This window comes from Echinops telfairi, unplaced genomic scaffold, assembly GCF_000313985.2.
Source record: "Echinops telfairi isolate 266 unplaced genomic scaffold, ASM31398v2 ScPeMD7_31;HRSCAF=116, whole genome shotgun sequence".
NCBI classification, from domain to species: Eukaryota; Metazoa; Chordata; class Mammalia; order Afrosoricida; family Tenrecidae; genus Echinops; species Echinops telfairi.
Window position 1 is genome coordinate 18,934,563 of NW_022103928.1, and position 19,054 is coordinate 18,953,616.

At 48.0% G+C, this 19,054-nt stretch overlaps 1 protein-coding gene across 1 annotated transcript in view; it reads right to left on the reverse strand.

Annotated features, from left to right (window-relative positions):
• PTPRG (protein tyrosine phosphatase receptor type G) overlaps positions 1–19,054 on the reverse strand; it is an 808,607-nt gene that overhangs the window by 31,025 nt on the left and 758,528 nt on the right. The window contains exons 16-17 of the mRNA XM_045290127.1: positions 11,173–11,264; positions 3,058–3,154 (exon numbers count right to left, since the gene is read on the reverse strand). Coding sequence (XP_045146062.1) covers positions 3,058–3,154; positions 11,173–11,264 — 189 coding nt within the window. The remainder of the gene's footprint in view (positions 1–3,057; positions 3,155–11,172; positions 11,265–19,054) is intronic.

Sequence of the window (19,054 nt, forward strand, 5' to 3'; positions counted from 1 at the left end):
GACGATGGCCTCTTCCACTGGCTTGATTGATGTTTGCTTTCGGGGTCCTAAGAATAGCACCAGGTCTCATCACCAGTAATGACATTGGGGTAAAGTCTATCACTATGCAGCTATTCTTTCAAAGCGTTTCCACTTGATTCTTCTTGCTGGTTAGTTAGACCCTGAGACACCAATTCCACAGGGACCCTTCTCATTTCCAAATCTTCCGTTAAGATTCACTGAGCTAGTCCAGATAACTTCCCCATCTCTTCAATGGTCCATTGTGGGCCTCCAAGAACAATTTTGCATGAATTTTATTGACATTATTGTCCATTCGGGAAGATGACAGACGTAAAGAACAAGGTTTGTCATCGATCAACATTTCACCTTTTTTGCAAGGAGAAAACCACTTGTACACATGGGTTTTTCCCAAAGCACTGTCCTTATAAGCTGTGCTCAACATCACAACAGTTCCTGCAGCATTTTTCCCAAGCAGGAAACAAAATTTCACAGCCGTACACCGTTCTCTTAAATCGGGCATCACAAAAAAAACGCGGTTTGAGCAAAACTGCTTTTATGAAAAAATTCACTGTGACCAGAGGGAACCTTCCCAGGTGACATCACTGGGTGCACTAATTCGGAGCAAGGTGATCGATGCTTGCCAAGTAGGAAAAATGTGTCCTACGAAAACTCTGCCCAACGGAGCCTTTTTCCTTTTGGGGAGGAGGAGGTACCCTCTTGCATGAAAATGCAAGTGGTCTCAAATAACTAAAACTCATGAAAAAGAGAAACCAGATATTTTCAAATTACAAATATTGATCCCAAAGCTACAGTAATCAAGACAATGTAATTCTACACAAGGACATATACCCAGATCAATGGAACAGACATGAGAATTCAGAAGTAAACCTTGTATTGTCAGGTTATCCTTGATAAGGGTGCCCAAAAATTTCAATGGGGGAAAGAATATTCTTTTCAATTAAAGGTATTGGGACAAATAGATTTCCACATGCAGAAGATTAAATTATATCCTTACTTTACATTACATACAAAAAAATAGACCTAGCTAAACAATGAAAGAAGCTAAATGATTAAACCCTTAGAAGAAAACACAGAAGTAGATCTTCGCTCAGGCAGTGGTTTCTTAGATATGCCAGCAAAAGCACACGTGACAAGACAAAACATAGGTTAGACATCACAAAAATTAACATTTGGGCTTCAAAGAAAAAAAATGTGAAAAGGCAGCCCACCGAATGGAAGAAAATCATGTGTCTGATAAGGAATTGCTATCCAGAAAACAAAGGGCTTGTAGACCTTCACAATAAAAAGACTACTAAGACAACGTAAAATGGGCAAAGGACTAGAGGAGCTATTTCTTCAAAGAAGATATACAAATGGACAATAAGCACAAGAAAAGGTGTTCTACATCATTAGATATTAAAACCACAGTGCTACACCCCTGCAGAGAATGGCTAGAACTAAGCTTGCAATACCAAGTACTGAAAAGGGTGCGGATAAATGGGAATTTTCATAGCTGCCGATGGAGGCATAAAACAGTGCCACTGCTTTGGAAAACAGTACGAGGTCCTCAAAAAGTTAAGTGATGTTACAGCAGGACCCAACAAGTATGTCCCCGCACAAAGTTATGCACAAACGGTCACAGCAACATTATATCTCGCAGTCAAAAATGAGAAACAACCAAACACCCACCAAGCGATGAAGGAGTACACAAGGTATGGTCTATCCATTTAGTCTATCCACCAGTCAGCTGAACAATGGAGGAATGACAGGTGCTGGCACCCGGACGGACCCCAAAAACCCAAGTGAAACGCCAATCACAAAGGACCACAGCCTGTAACGACTTACAGGAAGTTCCAGAGGTAGAAAGCAGGTAAATGGGTGTCAGAGGCTAGGAGAAAGAGCAGAGTGACAGCTATTGGGCCTAAGATTCCTTGATGGGGTGATAAAAGTACTTAGATAGTGCTGATGGTTGCTACCTCTGAGAATGTATTAAAAGCCAATGAAGATTAAGGTTGGTGGATTCTGTATGTTGTGTAAATTATTTTAAAAAATCATTTATAGTAGCCCTCTGATTTTCATGTATCCTGGCATAAAACTCTGCAGTGTGCTCCTCAGTGGATATTGACCATAAACCTCTATGCCTGTTCTTCAGATTAAAGCATCTTCCCCGTCAGGCCTGGGAGGGCCAGGTCCTCCAGAGCTATGAGAAGTCGAACTCTAGCCACAGGGAAGAGTCTGCTCTGCGATGTTCCCTGAAGCTGTAATAGGAAGGACCGCCTCTACGTGCTTAATTCCTTACCCTCATTGGCTTGACCCTCAAAGTGTGATGGGCGTCAGAAGCATTGGGACTGGGTCAAATGGATGGAGGTACACTGTTTAACACGTAGGTTTCCAAACTGATGTGGCCTACCAACCCCTTTTCAGAAAAGAATACTCTTTCAATTAATGGTATTGGGACAACTAGAGTTCCACATGCGGAAGATGAAATTGTGTCCTTACCTCACATTGTATAAAATTAAAAACGTTTGTACTCTCACCCATAAGCATCTGCTTCGCCGCCCCCAAGGGTCCCTCAGCATTCCCCCGGCAGCAATATCACCTACTTATGGAAATACTGATCTAAGGTATAGATCTAGATTTCGAAAGATTCCTTTGAAATTCACATTATTCAATCAAATCCCAAGTAGTTTTATATATACACGAGTGCTAAAACAATTGGCCAGTATAAGATAGCCATGTGACGTTCGACCTTTGGCAACACTGACTCTTCAGGGTCATTCTGACTCAGAACCCCTGAGGTGAAGTCACTTCATATGACAACAGGGTCATTCAGAATCTCCTCCTCTAGACAACGTCTTATTAGGCTTCCTGAGCTCGGACAGCTCATTCAAAGGCCAAGGGGCGCAGTCTGCAGAGGCTGCTACTTCTCAACCCTGATGAGGATGAGCTCAGGCCAGGTGAGCGTGGGCACCTGCTTCTGCTCGCCTGCCTCTCTCCGGTTACACCCAGCCCGAAGAGGCCATTTCCTGGAGGTGGATGGTGAAGTTGATTACTCACATGCTAAAATGTTGATGTATCTGTTTTTGTGCTTGTTGTCTGGGTGATTGGAATGTTCGGCAGTGATGTTCATATCGGCCGTACAGCGCTGGACTTCCTAGAGAAGACAACAAGCAGCAAGGGGTTAGCACACTTTCGACATCCACCAAGAGGGCCTTAGAGCTCTGTACAAAAGCGTTACTCTACCCGCAGCCCCAGCACTCTTTCCGTTTTCCCCAAGACCCCGCTTCAGAAACCATGCCGGACGTGATTCGTAACAAGTACATGAAGGAGGCAAAGCAGCTCTCGGGGCTTCCATCTGCCAATTCATCAAGCATTCCTTTATTCTAGACGTTGTTCTGGGTATGGGGTCCAAAAGCAATGCCCGCCCCTCTCTACAGATATCCCCAAAGTAATGCCTTTATTTTATATATATCACATACGTGTGTGTATACACAGGAGTGTTCTGGCCAGAAGGAATGGTGTGTGCACAGCCGGGAGGCAGACACATAATCTTTACAATAAGCTTATAGGTCTTACTGCTGTTTTATAACTTTCAGCCCACAAAGTGATTACAAAGACTCAGTCCTCAAGTGATACTCACTCATAGCCCAATTAATTTATGTCTGACTCAGATCCATATGCCCTTGACAAGTTTTTTTGTGAGCTCTTAATTTTCTTTAAATTTGCCGTTAGCGAACTAGCAGTGGACGCAGCAACTCTCTTCGGCTTCAGCTGCCCTTCCGACGGACCTAGGCATCGCCCGTTTGCTTAGTACGAGATTGCTGAAGTGCCAAGTTTTGCTCCAACCGTAGGCTTCACCACCCAGTCACTTGCGGAGCTCCCTAAATAAGGGAAGTCATTAGCAGTGCACAGCTGCTACTGAGAGCAGGAGCAAAGCGACACAAAATTATCAGGAGGGATGTTTGACACGTAACAGATGTGGCAGAGTTTAGGAGCACGCAGACTTTTCACAAAGGAGTTGTGCGGCGATTATGGATGCTTCCCGCTGCATTTACATGAAGCATAATGCTAACAAGCAACGGGCTGTCCCTGTCTCTGCGGAGTACTTCCCAGCCGAGCCCCCTCTTCCCGCCAAGGAAGAACCCACTGCAGCCAGAGAAGGCGACGGAGACATCAAGACAAAGGACTGCTCTCTGTTCAGAGAAGCCGTATTCATGGACTCCCATTCTGGGAAGCTAGACATTGAATTTTTTTTATAACATAAGCCTTTCTGTTTGTACATTACAAAATAAATAAAAGCCCATAGGCATGAATTCAACCACGCTTTCTGGGGGGAAAGCACGCCTGTTATGGAGACGGGTTTTATCCTTCCCCTCCCTCTTACAAGATGTGATAAACCCAGGCATTTCCCATTTTATTCTAAAATCCTATGGCACCTACAGAGTGGGCAGATACTTGTGCCAAGGGCGCGAAGGCTGTCTTTGGCTCTCACCACAGAGAAAGCCTCATAGTTTAACATCCACAAGAACACAAGCAGTGCGTACTCGTCGGAATCCCTTCAAGGACTGCTCCTCTTGGAAAGCGGATTTGCATGTCGGAAGATTCTGTCCACAACCAGTCCTTGTAGAGAAGCGAGAGCCTGTGCTTCCGGCTTGGGGAACTCCTACCTTTGGCAGGTCTTTTTCAGGCAGACACTGCACACACACATCCAAGGGTGTAGCTGAACCCCCTTAGTTTCATTGTTGCTTTGCTTATTCACATCTGACCACCCCAGCTAAGGGCTGAGGTTGGCTGGCTATTATAACCTAACGCAATGGACCACGACTGCTTGGGAGCAGCTGTCTGCACTGTTGAAAGCTGCCATTCAGTATGGCCCATCAACCTCTGTCATCTACAACCCTGGCCTCTATTTCGGTTTTCCAATTATGCCAATGGCAGAAAACAAAGAAGAGTCATAAATAATGCTAACTCTGATTTTATCAGAGCCCATGGGGTTTTCCGCAGGCCTGGGGATTTTGTCTGGATGAGAAGGTCAGCTGTAAACCCCCCCCCCCCACACACACACACACAGTGCTGCCTGGTTCATTAGCTGTCAGCATCTTATAAACATCACGCGACCCTAAGTGGCTTTTCTCCATCACAACTGGCATTTTAAAGTTCATGTGATTTAAAAAAAATTTTTTTTTTAAGTTCATGTGATTTTAACAGGCATTAAAAACCCTACCAGCTTATGAAGTGGATCAAGTTACCTGATCCAGCACGCTGATAAATAGTTTTAGGACTGAAGTGTGTGTATTTCAGTGTCTCCACGACACAGCTAGAATCCAACAGGTATTTGAGGTACTAGCCGGCGGACAACAGAAAACAAACCCCCTCCAAACTCTGCCGTCGGGTCAATTCTGACTCAAAGTGACCGTACTGGGCAGGATAGACCTGCCCCTGTGAGTTCCCGAGACTCTAACTTTTCACAGGACTAGAAAGCCTCTTCTTTCTCCCGGGGAGCGGCTCATGGTTTCGAACTGCTGACCTTGGGGTTAGCAGCCCAACTTGTAACTCATTATGCCAGGGCTCCTGTGCCAATGGAAAACAAGAGGTTTACAATAAAATAAAAATTCAAGAAACAAACAAAAGCACTAAAAGCGTGTATGCCCAGAGCCCTGGGGGGATGGCCAGAAATAGGCTAACTGACCATGTGCAGGGAGCAAGGCTGTCAGACGAGACCAGGGAGACCAACTGCCCTGTCATTCTGTGGCGTGGCTGAGAAACAAGTGACCAAACAAGATGTGAGAATCGCATTACTCAGCATCACAGGACATTTTGAACCTGGTGACCGAGTGCCTCTCCCATTCTTAGCGCTGCCATCTGCAGTTGTGAGGGGTGGAATGGAAGACCCTGGGTCCAATTCACGAGTGCTCTCCGCGCTGGCACAGGGCTGGCTGGGGAGAGACTGGTTACACTGGGTGGTCTCCCTTCTGCCCTGCGCAGGCCCCAAACTACCACTAGGCCAATGTCTTCAAGTGCTGCTTTGCCTTTGTTTCTCCCTTACTCCTTCAGGCCCCATCCAGCTTCCATCCACTCCTTTACCAACGCCAGGCAGTCCTACCCTGTGCGCTTTGGAAAGCCTGTGTGGCTCCTTGCTCGTTTCTCAGTGCAGTTAACCTGCTAAGAGGGCTTCTCCTCCTCACCCCTCCATACCTTTGATCTTCTTCACCCAAAATGACACTGTCCTTCCTAGAAAGTCACCCTCATATTTCCTAAAAATGGTGATGTCACCAACGGTTTCCTCCATACTGAGGAGTGTGAAAGCCTCTCTTTCACTGGCATTTAGTTAGAGACTCAGGAGGCTTGCCGGGGCCATTTTCGGCTAGCTTGTAGGCAACAGTCTTCACGCACCATTGCATCTCTGTCCAGGGGCTCCCTGCTGTATGTCATTGGCAGCACTGGAACTTTCCACTGTGGCCGCCAGTCCCTAGGCAGCACGGGCTCAGGTGGACAGTGCTTTGTTCTCTTGAATTAAGAAGAACACATTTAGCTCAGCTGAAGTTAATTGCAACAGAGGGGATCCCCCTAGGATCTTGTCAAGGACCTCTGGCCCTCTGGCCTCATCTCTGCACTGTGCCTGGTCCCTGCCTATTAGTTGTCACCTCACGGCCTTAGAGTGGCCTCCCTTTGACAGTTTGCTAGCACTGTGCCTTGTGACGCCTGTGGAGGCCAGAAAGGAGGCCATTCGCCGGTTCTCGGAAACCACTCCCGGGCAGAGAGTGAGGTTGAGGAACGGAGTACCCAGACACCATCCTGAGACAAGGACGACCATCATTCCCGGTGATGGGCCAGGTGTTGGTCGCCTCCAAGAGGTGTCTGACCTGGGCACAAAAAATCTTGCTTTCAGCATCTCCTCTAGACAGATGCTCAAAATTACCAGCTACTCATTGTTCTCGTTCACCTCAGTAAAGTTCTGAAAACATGACACCCATTCAGCGACTATCTCTTCTTTCCCATCTAAGACTGCAATACGGTGTGGCATGTGGAGCTTTGCTGGTTGCCTTTCGCAGCCAGCGCCGTGCCCCACTGCAGTGCTGCTCCTCTGTCCCGCTTTCTGCCTCGCTGTGGACCCCCTCTGGTCGGTCCCCCCACTGAACTGGGCCAGCAGCAGCGGGCGAGGACTCGGCTTCAGCTCTATGCCCTGAGAACAGCAGGCAGTCATCACCTTTGGATGAATTACCTTATTTCCCAACCATTAAGTGGTATTGCTCTATGATTCAAACCGGGGTTTTGACAATTCGGGCTCTGCATAGGGTCTACAGTCACTATGGGTTGAAATCGACTCCAAGGTAGTGAGTTTGATTTGGGTTTTGGTTTAAAATGGGATTTTTTGGTACGGTTTTTAAAACTCACCAGTCTGGAAGGAACCTAGACTGCAGGTTCACATAATGTGTGTGCATGCTCTTCTAAAGGATAATCCTCCTTGATCTGCCTGCCTCTCCTCCTTCCCCACTTTCCCTTTCTCTCTCTCTCTCTTGCTGTCTCGCTCTCTGGCAGCCACTGGCCTCTCATCCACACCATTGGTTTTCAGCTGTCCCTGTGATCTTGGTCCGCCCTCTCTGGCTTTGGCTCATGACGGGTCAGGGCTTTAATGAGGGTCTGGAGAGCATCAAGGTTGAAAATGGAGCCGGAGTCAAGAGTCTCCTGCATCACACGCAAACCCCAGGCCACATCCGCAGGGAGCCGCCCAAGGCCTGGGTTTGCTCAAGGGCCATCTGTGAAACTGGGACAAGGAAACAGCGCCGCCCAGGTCATCCGTGGCTGTCCAGTGGATTCCAGTTCACGGTGGGCCCGGGTTGCCCCTCCGAGGGGTTGCCAGGGCTGTGGCCCTCCACAAGCAGACTGCCAGGGCTTCCCTCTGAAGCACCAAGGCGTGCTCAGTTAGGAGCCCTTAACTGTTCGTGCTACTTGGGCTTCTTTCAACGCTGCCCGCCACCCCGTCACATAAATGGAGTGGAACTCAGGGCTGAAGTTACTACTCTCTGGCCTGGAGGGCTTTTACAGAACGAAACGGATAAAACCCCTTCTGAACTTCCTCAGTCAGCCTGCACTATCCCTTCTCTATAGACCAAGAGCATGCCTCCTGCCCTTTCCTAAATAGCCTGCTTCCAATTTTCCAGTTCGGCAGCACGGACAAGAAGAAACGGTGGTGGTGGTGGTGGTGTCGGGTCCATCCAGCTGCCCTGTGCACACCAGAACAGAGCCCTGCTGGTCCTGCGCTAGCCTCACCGGCGTTCCCATGCTAGAGCCCAGGGCTGCAGCCACCGTGTCCACTCATCTCGGGGAGAAGAGCCGTCCCTTTACCAAGCACGATGGCCTTCTCCAGGGACGGGTCTCTCCTGAGCACATGTCCAAAGTATGTCAGACAGAGTCTCACCATCTTTGCTTCTAAAGTATGGGAGATGAAGCCTGGCCATCCCTGCTTCTGAGCGGTGTTCTGGCTGTCCTGTCAGCGCGGCCAAGAAGCAATGATCCCACTGCTTTCAAGGACTCTGGATTGTCTCCAAATGAGAAGGGCACTTTCTCAGGAAAAGCCTGCGCCTTCCCACTGCCACGTGCCTCCCTTTATGCCGCGGCCTCATTGTTCTTATCAGGACAAAGGTTCTTCCTCCTATTCAAAAGGGTCCACGGCCAAACCTGTCCAAACAGGAGTGTGTCAAGATAGCAGGTGAACACAGTTCCCCGTTCCTCAGCGCCCCCTGCTTCACTCCCCCTCAACTAAGAACATTTATGCTGTAAAGTTCAACCTGGGAGGGAAGGAAAGCTTTCAGCCACAGGATTTAGAAAACATTTTTTTTTAAAGGATAGAAACGGCGCAGAAGCCTTGGATTTGTAACCAGGCGTGATTCTGACGCAGCAAAGCCCATTTTAAGTCAGCTCAAGTTTACAGAGGTGTAGCTGATTATTTTGAATAATTAAATGGTGTCAAAACCAGCTGTGATGAATAGCACTGGGGTCTCAAATCATAAATAATTGAGAAAGCGGAGTTGCATTTGATCAGCCTGATCAAATTCTGCTCTCTGGAGGATAAATGTTTGTCCTGAATACCATCAACATTGTTAAATGCCTCAATATTCTTGCTCAGTCATCCAGCTAACAGTCAATTGAACTAAATCATTTTAACACCACACACATTTGCTGTCCTCATGAATGTAAAATGTTTCACTTAAACCATGGTCTTTGTAGTCCAATTGACACTGTTGTTTTTTCTTTCTTTTTTTTTTGGTGGTAAGCACCTAAGAGCTACATTAACGGCTTTTATAAAACATAGGGCTTTGCAGACTAACCCGGAAGATGCCTTCTCTCTATGATGTTTGCTCCGTCTACTCCCAACACCACCACCACCACCACCACCATCACCACCATCACACCAGGCCAAACCGCAAGCGAAGAGAAGGATTTCGTTTACAACAAGAGACACTATCATTGCCTTTAGGGTCATCTTTGGGGATTCCAAATTTGCATAGAGAATGCCGCATTGGGTCTGTCTTTACTTCTCATTGTCCGTGCAAGGTAATTGCCAGTCCCAGCTGTGTGGCTCCTCCCCAGGGTGCTTCCCCCTTTGACTGCTTCTGTTTTGTGAAAAGAGGTGGGCAGGTTAGCATCGCCAGCACTCCCATTTTCCAGCGGGAATGAGAGAAAGGAAGCAACTTCGTCACAGAGCTAGGAGACAGCCGCACTGCCATGCAAACTTGGCCTCCTCCACACAGCCCTCGCTGCCAGAGATGTGCCTTAGTGAAGCGCGTCAGTGACGAAAAGGGCAGTCTGTTTAATAGCTCCTCATTGACACCCTGTCACTGCTGAACTGGCACGGGACCCAGAGCTGGCAGGGTGGTGCCAGCCACTCTCTACCTTGTTTCCTCTTACAACCACCAGGCTGTGTTAACCCGTGTCTTCTCTCCAAGGATCGGGAGCGTGAAAACAGCAGTCAACCTTTGCATTGGGGCGAAACAGCTAATCCAGCACCATTAAAGTGTCCCCCACCAGACCCCAGCAACTTTGGGATGGGGGTGGCATGAGCGCCTTAAAAAAAATAAAAGAGGAAACGGGGGGGCCTGGGACTACACACTTGGCCCAAGGATAATGAAGTTCACAATTGGTAGAACCAATGTCCAAGTCCTGAGACTTTACAACTGCTGTCTCCGTCCCACCCTGGGAGTCCCAGAAGGGATGTGCGATTAGGGGCCTGCATCCTGACCCCACCCCGTTAGAACGAAAGCGAAGGAGGCAGCGGAGGAACCATGCTGTCCATTTGCCTCTCCTCTCAAGCGGTTGTGGGGGGCTGTTGAGTCTGCGCCATCCCCACAATTGCACCGCTCACGCCGAGTGTCATGGCCACAACCTTCCAGAGCTGTGTCTGCCCAGGACAAGCACCGCCGCTCACTCACTTTCTACTGGGAGCAGAAGCCTGCTCAGATTCTAAGTGCAAGATGAGCCCGTCAGGGTGCGATGCAGCAATGATGAAACATACGACTTTCCTCTAGTTCCTAAATGCCACCCCCACCCCCCCAATTATCATGATCCCAATTCCACCTTGCAAGTCTGGCTAGACCACAGGATGTACACTGGGACAGACAGGAACTGGAAACACAGAGAATCCAGGGCGGATGATCCCTTCAGGACCAGTGGTGTGAGTGGCGATACTGGGAGGGTGGGTTGGAAAGGGGGAACTGATTACAAGGACCTACATATAACCTCCTCCCTGGGGGAAGGACAACAGAAAAGTGGGTGAAGGGAGACGTCGAACAGTGCAAGATAAGACAAAATAATAATTTGAAAATTATCAAGAGTTCATGTGGGAGGGGGGAGCGGGGAGGGTAGGGCAAAAATGAGGAGCTGATGCCAGGGGCATGGGTGGAGAGTAAATGTTTTGAGAATGATGAGGGCAACGAATGTACACATATGCTTTACACAATTGATATATGTATGGATTGTGATAAGAGTTGTATGAGCCCCTAATAAAACAATTAAAAATATATTTTAAAAAAATTCTAAGTGTAAACAAAAGTGTCTCCGTGTCCCTTCCTTATTGCTTTCATAAGCTTGGAATAAACCCGATGAACAATTATAACCATTTCTGTACACATAAGAGGTGGGCTCCTGGACATTCATTTCCAGTTTGAAACTTACCTCAAAATCCTCGGAGAACCCGTGCTGGTTATTCGAATAGAGCTCACCGATGTGTTTGACAAACTGTTTCACAGGAATGGCTTCCATGTCATCTGTGGACAGAGGAGAATATTCAGACTCAGAATATTCAGCCCCAGAACACGTCACGTCTCTAAGACAAATGTCACCGGCTAATAAGGGAGTATTTAAGGCAAACATTTGATTTTATTTATTTTTTTTTGCAAAGAGGGATAACCACTGAATCACCTCAAACAGGTGTTCTCCAGGAAAGCATGCTACACCAGGAGCTCCTTGTGAGTCTGCACGGCTGTAAGTCTGTCAATATGGCTTTTCAAAGAGGCAGGTAGAGGATCCCCGTTTTTCATATTCCAGGCAATTTACATTGCTAAATTACCACTGCACACTCAACTCAAAGTCTGAACTTGCCAAAGGCACCTGCCAACAATGTGATCAGGACCTAGGGTTCTGTTGTATTCACGGCTATTCAATGGGCTCCAGCTTGAACTTAGAGGAATTACACTGTGTCTCCAACCTTTGAAGTCCACCTAAGCATTTGTTCATACACAGCGAGCGAGGGAAGGAGAGAAACCACTGTTCCAGCCAGCTTCCAGGACAATGCCATCTCTCTTGAAGTGTTCAAAATTGCAGTTCAAGACAGCTGTGTCTCTGTGGTGCCAAACTGTCAGTGGGGCCGAATTATCTGGGGTTTGGGTGCTGACAGACTAGGTAGAGACTCAGGAAGTCTCCACGTTCCAATTGATCACAGCGTGCCACTCTCATCTCAAAACGACGCGGCCAGACCCTGAGCCCCAAAGCACGTTGTACGTTTACGGACCCGGACCCCAAAAAGTATGCTTTGAATTTTGGCACCAAAGTGCCACACCCAACCCAGCGGAGCTTCCCAACCTTCTTCCTCCCCGTCCCTGCCCCCTCCCCCCAAATATTTCCTTTTAAAACTACTCGGCTGAATTGGAGCTAAACAACAGACATGACATTTACGTTATTCAGAGTGAAAGATCTTTGGCAAACGCACAAACATCTAAACTGCCACAGATGCTTTCCTCCGCGAAGGGCAGGAAGATCTGTATGTGTAAATGAGGCCCTACTTTGGCAAGGGTTTCATAGATCCAGGCCTGACAGTCTGATTCCACTTCATCTGGTGACAGTTACACTGACGATGTCATTCCTTCTCGACTTTCTTCCGAGAGAGCAAGACGCCGGGGTGGCTTTTTGCATCTATTGACATTTTCAAACTTGAATCATTCTTCATGGGAAAATAGCATCTCTTATACTTCGCTTAAGGAAGGCGACTTGTGTGCGTTCAAATTCCAACCTGCTTAAGCACAGAAATGTTGCTCTATCAAGGGGGGGAGGGTGGCTCTGTAAGCCCCCATCCTTTCTGTGTGAACAATTAAAGATCTAATCATTTTTAATAGGCCACCCTAGGAAAAAATTGCCAAGTTATTTACAAATATTTCGGGATGGAAGATGTTCATGAATATGCAATCGTTTTACACACCCAAGAAATCTATAGCTCCCATAATGATGTCACCAGCATTAGCAAAGTGTGCCGTGCCAAGACGTTTCCCTAGAATATTTAGCGGAACGCAGTTTGAGGACAATTTCCAAAATTCTCCGATCACTTCACTAAAAAACGCTTAGAGGCAAATTCTACAAGGAAGAGCCAATGGTAATGAAAGGGTCTCCATTGAGGTGTACACAAGGGTCAGTGTGGACAGAATTGTGTCTGGGGGACACAATCCAAGAGACACTCGTCTTTGGACAAGCGGCACTGCCCCCGGGCCGCAGGGCACAGAATGCAGCAGCTTCCCCGATACATCTAGAAAGGAAGACGCAACCCTATTCCCAAGAGCAAAGGGACAGAACTAACGAGGCAGTGGGTTTCGGGCCACATTTATTTTCACCCTGATAGCTTAACATGGGAGAGCCCCGGTCGGCACGTGAAACCATGATTACGAACACAGACTGTCATTCAACAGGAGAAAAGCCGGCCCAAACCCAAAACACGTCAGATTGACTCCAAGGTTAAGATCACGGGTCATCGGAAGTCATGGAAGATATGCTTTGGGGTTCACAATTTATTACTGCTCTCCTGGAATTAGTATACTCAGAGATTGCCCTGCAGCACACATTCAGCAGAGCCAGTATGATCATCATGGAAATCTATGACTCACCAGTCCCTCCGACTGGCTTTTCTACCCAAGAATGTCTAACCACGCCCTCCCCTCTCCCAGCCCTGCATTTCCAGGAACCAGCGGCGACCTCATCCAAGTCTGGCTGGCAGGTGCACACACACGATGCGCACTGACCAGCATGGGGTCCCTGGACGACACAGGACTTGTCCTTCCATTAAGATAGACATCCATGAGGGCTGGTAAATCTTTTCTCCTCAAGCTACGACTCATTACAAGTCCGACTATTTTCCCACTTATATGATTTTTCTATTAAGCTCTGTCAATGTAAGCCAGTTACATAATTATAAAATGACTGCAACTAGCAGAAGGCCAAACAATTCGAGCAGCAGCAGAGTCCTGATCTGCACTGTTTTTTCAGGGAAGACTGTGTGTGGGTGGTGAGAAGATAGCCACCTCTCTTTCCACCAAAACATCTGAGTTATGAGGGGGCATCCAAAAAGAAGAAGAAGAAGAAGAAGAAATAATCGGAGTCCACGCCCTCCCCCCAAAGCTATGTATTTAATTTTTTTTACAAAACAACTTTATCACCTACAAAGTACTCTCCATTACATTTAGTACATTTGTGAAATCTCAGATTCCATTCTTGGAAACATTTTTCAAACTCATCTGTTTGGATGGCTAACTGCACCTCCCTCTTTCTTTGCTTCACCTCTTCTACTTCACCAAATCACTGTCCTTTCACGTCCTTTTCATTCGTGGAAAAACAAACAGAAGTCACAGGGAGCCAGGTTAGGTGAGTCAGGCGAGGTGCAAGAGAGGCATGCCGTTTTTTTGCCCAAACTGGTGCACTGAGATGGCTGTGAGAGCAGGTGCATTGCTGTGCAGCCAAACCAGTCCCTGTCTGGCACAAATCAGGCCTCCCCTCCCCAACCCCCACTCTTATGCAATCTTTTCAGAACCTCTAAATAGAAAGCTTGATTAACAGTGTGACCTGGTGGAACGAACTCCAAATACACTCTCCTCTCACATCAGAAAAACAAATGAGCATCTTCTTGATCTTTGATTTCACTTGATGAGCTTTTTGGGGGGTGAGGTGAGGATGGCATCTTCCACTGGCTTGATTGATGTTTGCTTTCAGGGTTTTAAGAATAGCACCATGTCTGTCACATGTAATGACCTTGGGGGGAAAGTCTGGGTCACTTTGGAGCTGTTCTTTCAAAGCACGGCATGTTTCCAGTCAACGCTCTTTTTCCTGGTCAGAACCCCAGGCACAAATTTCACCGCAACCCTTCTCATTCCCAAAGCTTCCATTAAAATGTGTGACCTGAGCTCCAAGATAGTCCAGACAACTTTCCCATCTCTTCAATGGTTCGTCATCAGTCTGTGAGCACAAGTGCGTGAAATTTTGTCCACATTTTCATCCGTTCGGTAAGCTGACAGATGTCCAGAACAAGGTTCGTCATCAGTCCACATTTCACCTTTTTGGAACAGAGAAAACCACTTGTACAGTTGGGCTTTCCCCACGGTGCTGTCCTTGTAAGCTGTGTTCAACATCCCAACACTTTCTGTAGCACTTTTCCCAAGCAGGAAACAAAATTTCACAGCTGCATGCTATTTTCTTAAATCGGACTTCACCAAAAACGAGGTTCAAGTGAAACTGCTTTTATGAAGATATTCACTGTGACCACAGAGAACCTTCCCAGGCAATGCCACTGGGTGCATGAACTCAGAGCAAGTTGCTCAAGGCTTGGCTCGCTGGAAAAACGTGTACTATGGGCAGAGCTTTTTTCCCTTTTACTGGGGGGGCAACAGACCCCCTCGTACCCCCAAGACTGTCCACTGGGAATCTGAGGAGCACTCGCTGTAGGTGAAGCACTCTCTGTGCGTGCTTGTGAGCTGCCATCCAGCAGACCTGGACTCACAGTGGTCCCGTGTACAAGATGAAGTTCTTTGGGGCTCTGCCATGTTTGCGATCACTGGTTTGCTCGAGCCCATTCTTGTTCTTTAAGTGCCTTCCATCCCACAGGGTTCACCTTGGAGCACGACACCTGACAATATCCTGTGGTGCTCCACCGGGTCCTCACTGGCTTATTTTCAGAGGCAGACTACCAGGCATTTCTTCCCAGTCTCTCTCAGTGTGGCCATTCTGCTGAAGTCTGTCCACCATGGGTAAATGGGTTAGCCTGCTGGCACTTAAAGTACCTGGGGCAGAGCTTCCACCATGATAAGGGCAGGAGAGTCACCACGGTACAACAAATCGATACACAATATGTACCGAATCCTCAACAGCCAGAAGAGATACTCTTCACATTCACTTTACAGTTGAGGAACCGGCACAGAAAGGTAAAGTGACCGCTGGAAGCTGGCAGAGGAAGCTGGCCACAGGCCCAGAGCACTACCTCAGCAACAAGAGTAGCTACTGCATGGCACTGAGTGAATGGGAAATGACTGGATGAAACCCAGCATTAAGTGGGTAGACTCCCTAGCAGGGAGATGTGTTGGAGAAGCAGTGACCATAAGACATTGTGGACACAAATAAGCCCACATGGAAGAAGCACACCAGCCTGTGTGATCGTGAGGTGTCGATGGGATAGGGTATCAGGTATCAAAAGATCCAAAACCATCAATTACATCGATGTGAAAGAGGGAGGTTGGAATAGAGACCCAAAGCCCATCTGTAGTCAATTGACCATCCCTCCCCTCCTCCTCACCCACAGAAGGGTTACAAGGAAGGGACAACTCAACCAGGGTACAGTATAGCACTGATGAAATACACATCATTCCTCTAGTTCCTGAATGCTTCCTTAACCCCCACGACCGTGACCTAGTTCTACTTTACAAATCCAGCTAGAACACAGACCACACATTGGTACAGATGAGCACTGTCAACACATGGAATTCAGGACAGATAAACCCCTCAGGAACAATAGTAGGAGTAGCAATATCATGAGCGTAGGGGGGCGGGGGGGGGGTGGGTGGAGAAAGAGGGAACCCATCACCAGGTTGGATATATAGCCTACTCCTCCAAGGGAACAAATAACAGAAATGTGGGCAAAGGAGACAACAGACTGTGTAAGACAGAAAACAACAAAGATAATATATAATTGGTGAAGGATTCAAGAGGCTGGGAGGATGGGGGAGGGGGGAATAAAAGAGGAGTTGGTACCAAGGGCTCACGTAGAAACAAGATGTTTTGGAAATATTGATGGCAACATATGTACAAGTGTGTTTCATACAACTGAATGATGGATCGTTATAAGATTTGTAAGAGCCCCCCAATAAAATTAATTTAAAAAGAGGGAAGAAAGAACTTGAGGCTAAGCCAGTGTTTGAAGACATGGTGAGGACTCTGGGGGCGAAGCCACGGGAAAGCTGGGGTTGGTGACCGAGGTGTGAACAAATGCCCCTAAGGTGGAGTGAGGGGAACAGAGAACAACATCGCAGTGACAGTCGGTCACCACGTGACACACTTCCTGCTCTTCGCACTCCAAGAGCCCAGGATGAGGCAGATAAAGCACACCGCCGTTAACCCAGTTGTACTTTAAAATTCGGTGACACGGTGTTCATCTGAGAACTTGGAAGCACGGGAAGTTCACATTAGGCAAGAGTAATCACCCCATTATAAAATGGGTGAGGTTTTCGCTGAGAGTCAGAACAACAGGGGTGGGCTTGCTGCTCTCAGGTACTATGTCTTAGGCCCGTGGTGCGGAGACAATAGCCTTTGGTGGTTGGGATGGAAGGAGCCTTGTGTTTTGTGCCGACGAGTCGTTTCTATGCACAGTAACGTTCGTGACGGAGTGGGACTGCTCCCCGCCCCCTGCACCCTGCACGGTTAGCAGCCCACACCGCCAGGGCTTCTACCAATAACCCCTCCTTCAGGATCCCTAGTGGCGCTGTGTATTCGGCATTGGGCTTCTAGCTGCAAGGTTGGTGGTTCAAACCCACCAGCCGCTGCTCCAGTAGAGATTCATGATCTTGGAACCCTTACCTAGGGTCCCTGTGAATTTGAATAGACTATGGCTGTGGGTGGTGGCTGGGACTGTGTTCTCTAAATAAGAGGCCTTTTCTTTCCACCAATGCCAGGACTCCGTATGGGCCTCCGGGGAAGAAGCCTGCTGTTAGACTCTGGTTCTGGGGTAGCCTGAGAAGCGGCTGAATGGTTGCTTTCTGCTGAGAAGAAAGTGCCAAAGAGGGAAACCGCGTCACCGCGTCACCGTTGACCTCAACGGCAGCACCATAGAGAGGAAAGAACGCTATGTTTCTCATAAAGAAACGCTAGTTCTAAGGCTCCAGAGCTTGACCTGTTCTATTTGCTCCTTAAGAGCTACCAGAAGGGACTCACGAATACTTTGGAATAACAGGCAAAACACAGAAAGGGAAAAAACTAGTTTATCTACACATTTTGCTTTCAAATTGGCTAAAATCTCACTGCCCTACAGTCCATTTTGACTCATAGCAACCCTCTAGTAGAGGGTAAAATTGTTACCTGTGAGTTTCGGAGACTGTCACTCTTCTGGGGACTAGAGAGGGTTTCTCTCCCAAGGAGTGGCTGATGGTTTCAAACTGCTAACTTGGTGGCTAGCAGCCTAACTTGTAACCACCATGCCAACCAGGGTTCCTTATCATTATCAGCTTGCCAAACACAAACACAAAACTAACCAAACTCACTGCCTTCCAGTGGATGCCAACTCATGGTGACCCTCTAGGACAGGGTCATTGTCCCTGTGAGTTTTCATGGGGGTAGAAGGCCCTGTCTTTCTCCTGCGGAGTGGCTGGTTTTGAACTGCCAGCCTATGGTTAGCAGTCCAGTGTGTCACCACTAGGCCCCGAGGGCTCCTGGCTCTTAGCTACAGAGGAGGGAAATCAGCAGCCAAGGCTGTCTGTGACCATTCATCGTGGGGCGGGGCACTGCAGAAGGCCTCAGGGGTCTCATCATCAGCACTGAACCCAGTAAAACGGGGCAGTTCTTAGTGGCGTCAGCCACCGCTGGAGGCACGTGTGCCAGCCATCCAGAGGCAGTCGTGTGGATGGCAGAGAGAATGGACGCCAGGCCACCCAGGCTGCTGGCAGCGACTTCACCTCTCTCATTCCGTTTCCTCAACTGTAAAACGGGAGCAATACACAATCCGACCTGCTATGAAAAGTGGACAGGGTAACAGAATGCTTGGCATTTAATACGTGCTTACTAACTAAGAGAAGGGGCCCTGGGGACGCAGTGGTGAAGCACTCAGCTGTGAACCAAAACGTTGGTGGCCCGAACCCCCCAGCTGCTCTGTGGAAGATGTGGCAGCCTGCTTGCTCCCTTCAAGATGACAGCTTGGGGGACCCGATGGGGCAGTTCTCTTCTGTTCCAGAGGGTTGTTCTGAGTCAGAGTAGACCCAATGGCAGTGGGTCCAGTTGGGTTAACTTGGATTGAGTAACTATATTTTGACTGTTAGATACTAACTGCTTTACAAGCACCAGCCTGTGACCTGGGGGCAGTGGATGCCCATTTTGTAGACGGGAATCTGTGGTAAGGGAGGCTAATTAAGGTGCTTGCCCTACATCTACTGCCACGTTCAAGCCCAGGGGCTTATCTAGTTCCAAAGCCCAGGATGTCCCACATGACCTATGTCCTCTTAGAGCTCAGATTTCATATAAGCTTGAAGGACATTTTCCCACTGAACAGAAAGGGCAGAATGCAATGCTTTGGCTTGAAGAGTCAGCTTCGGTTACCTGGAAAAAT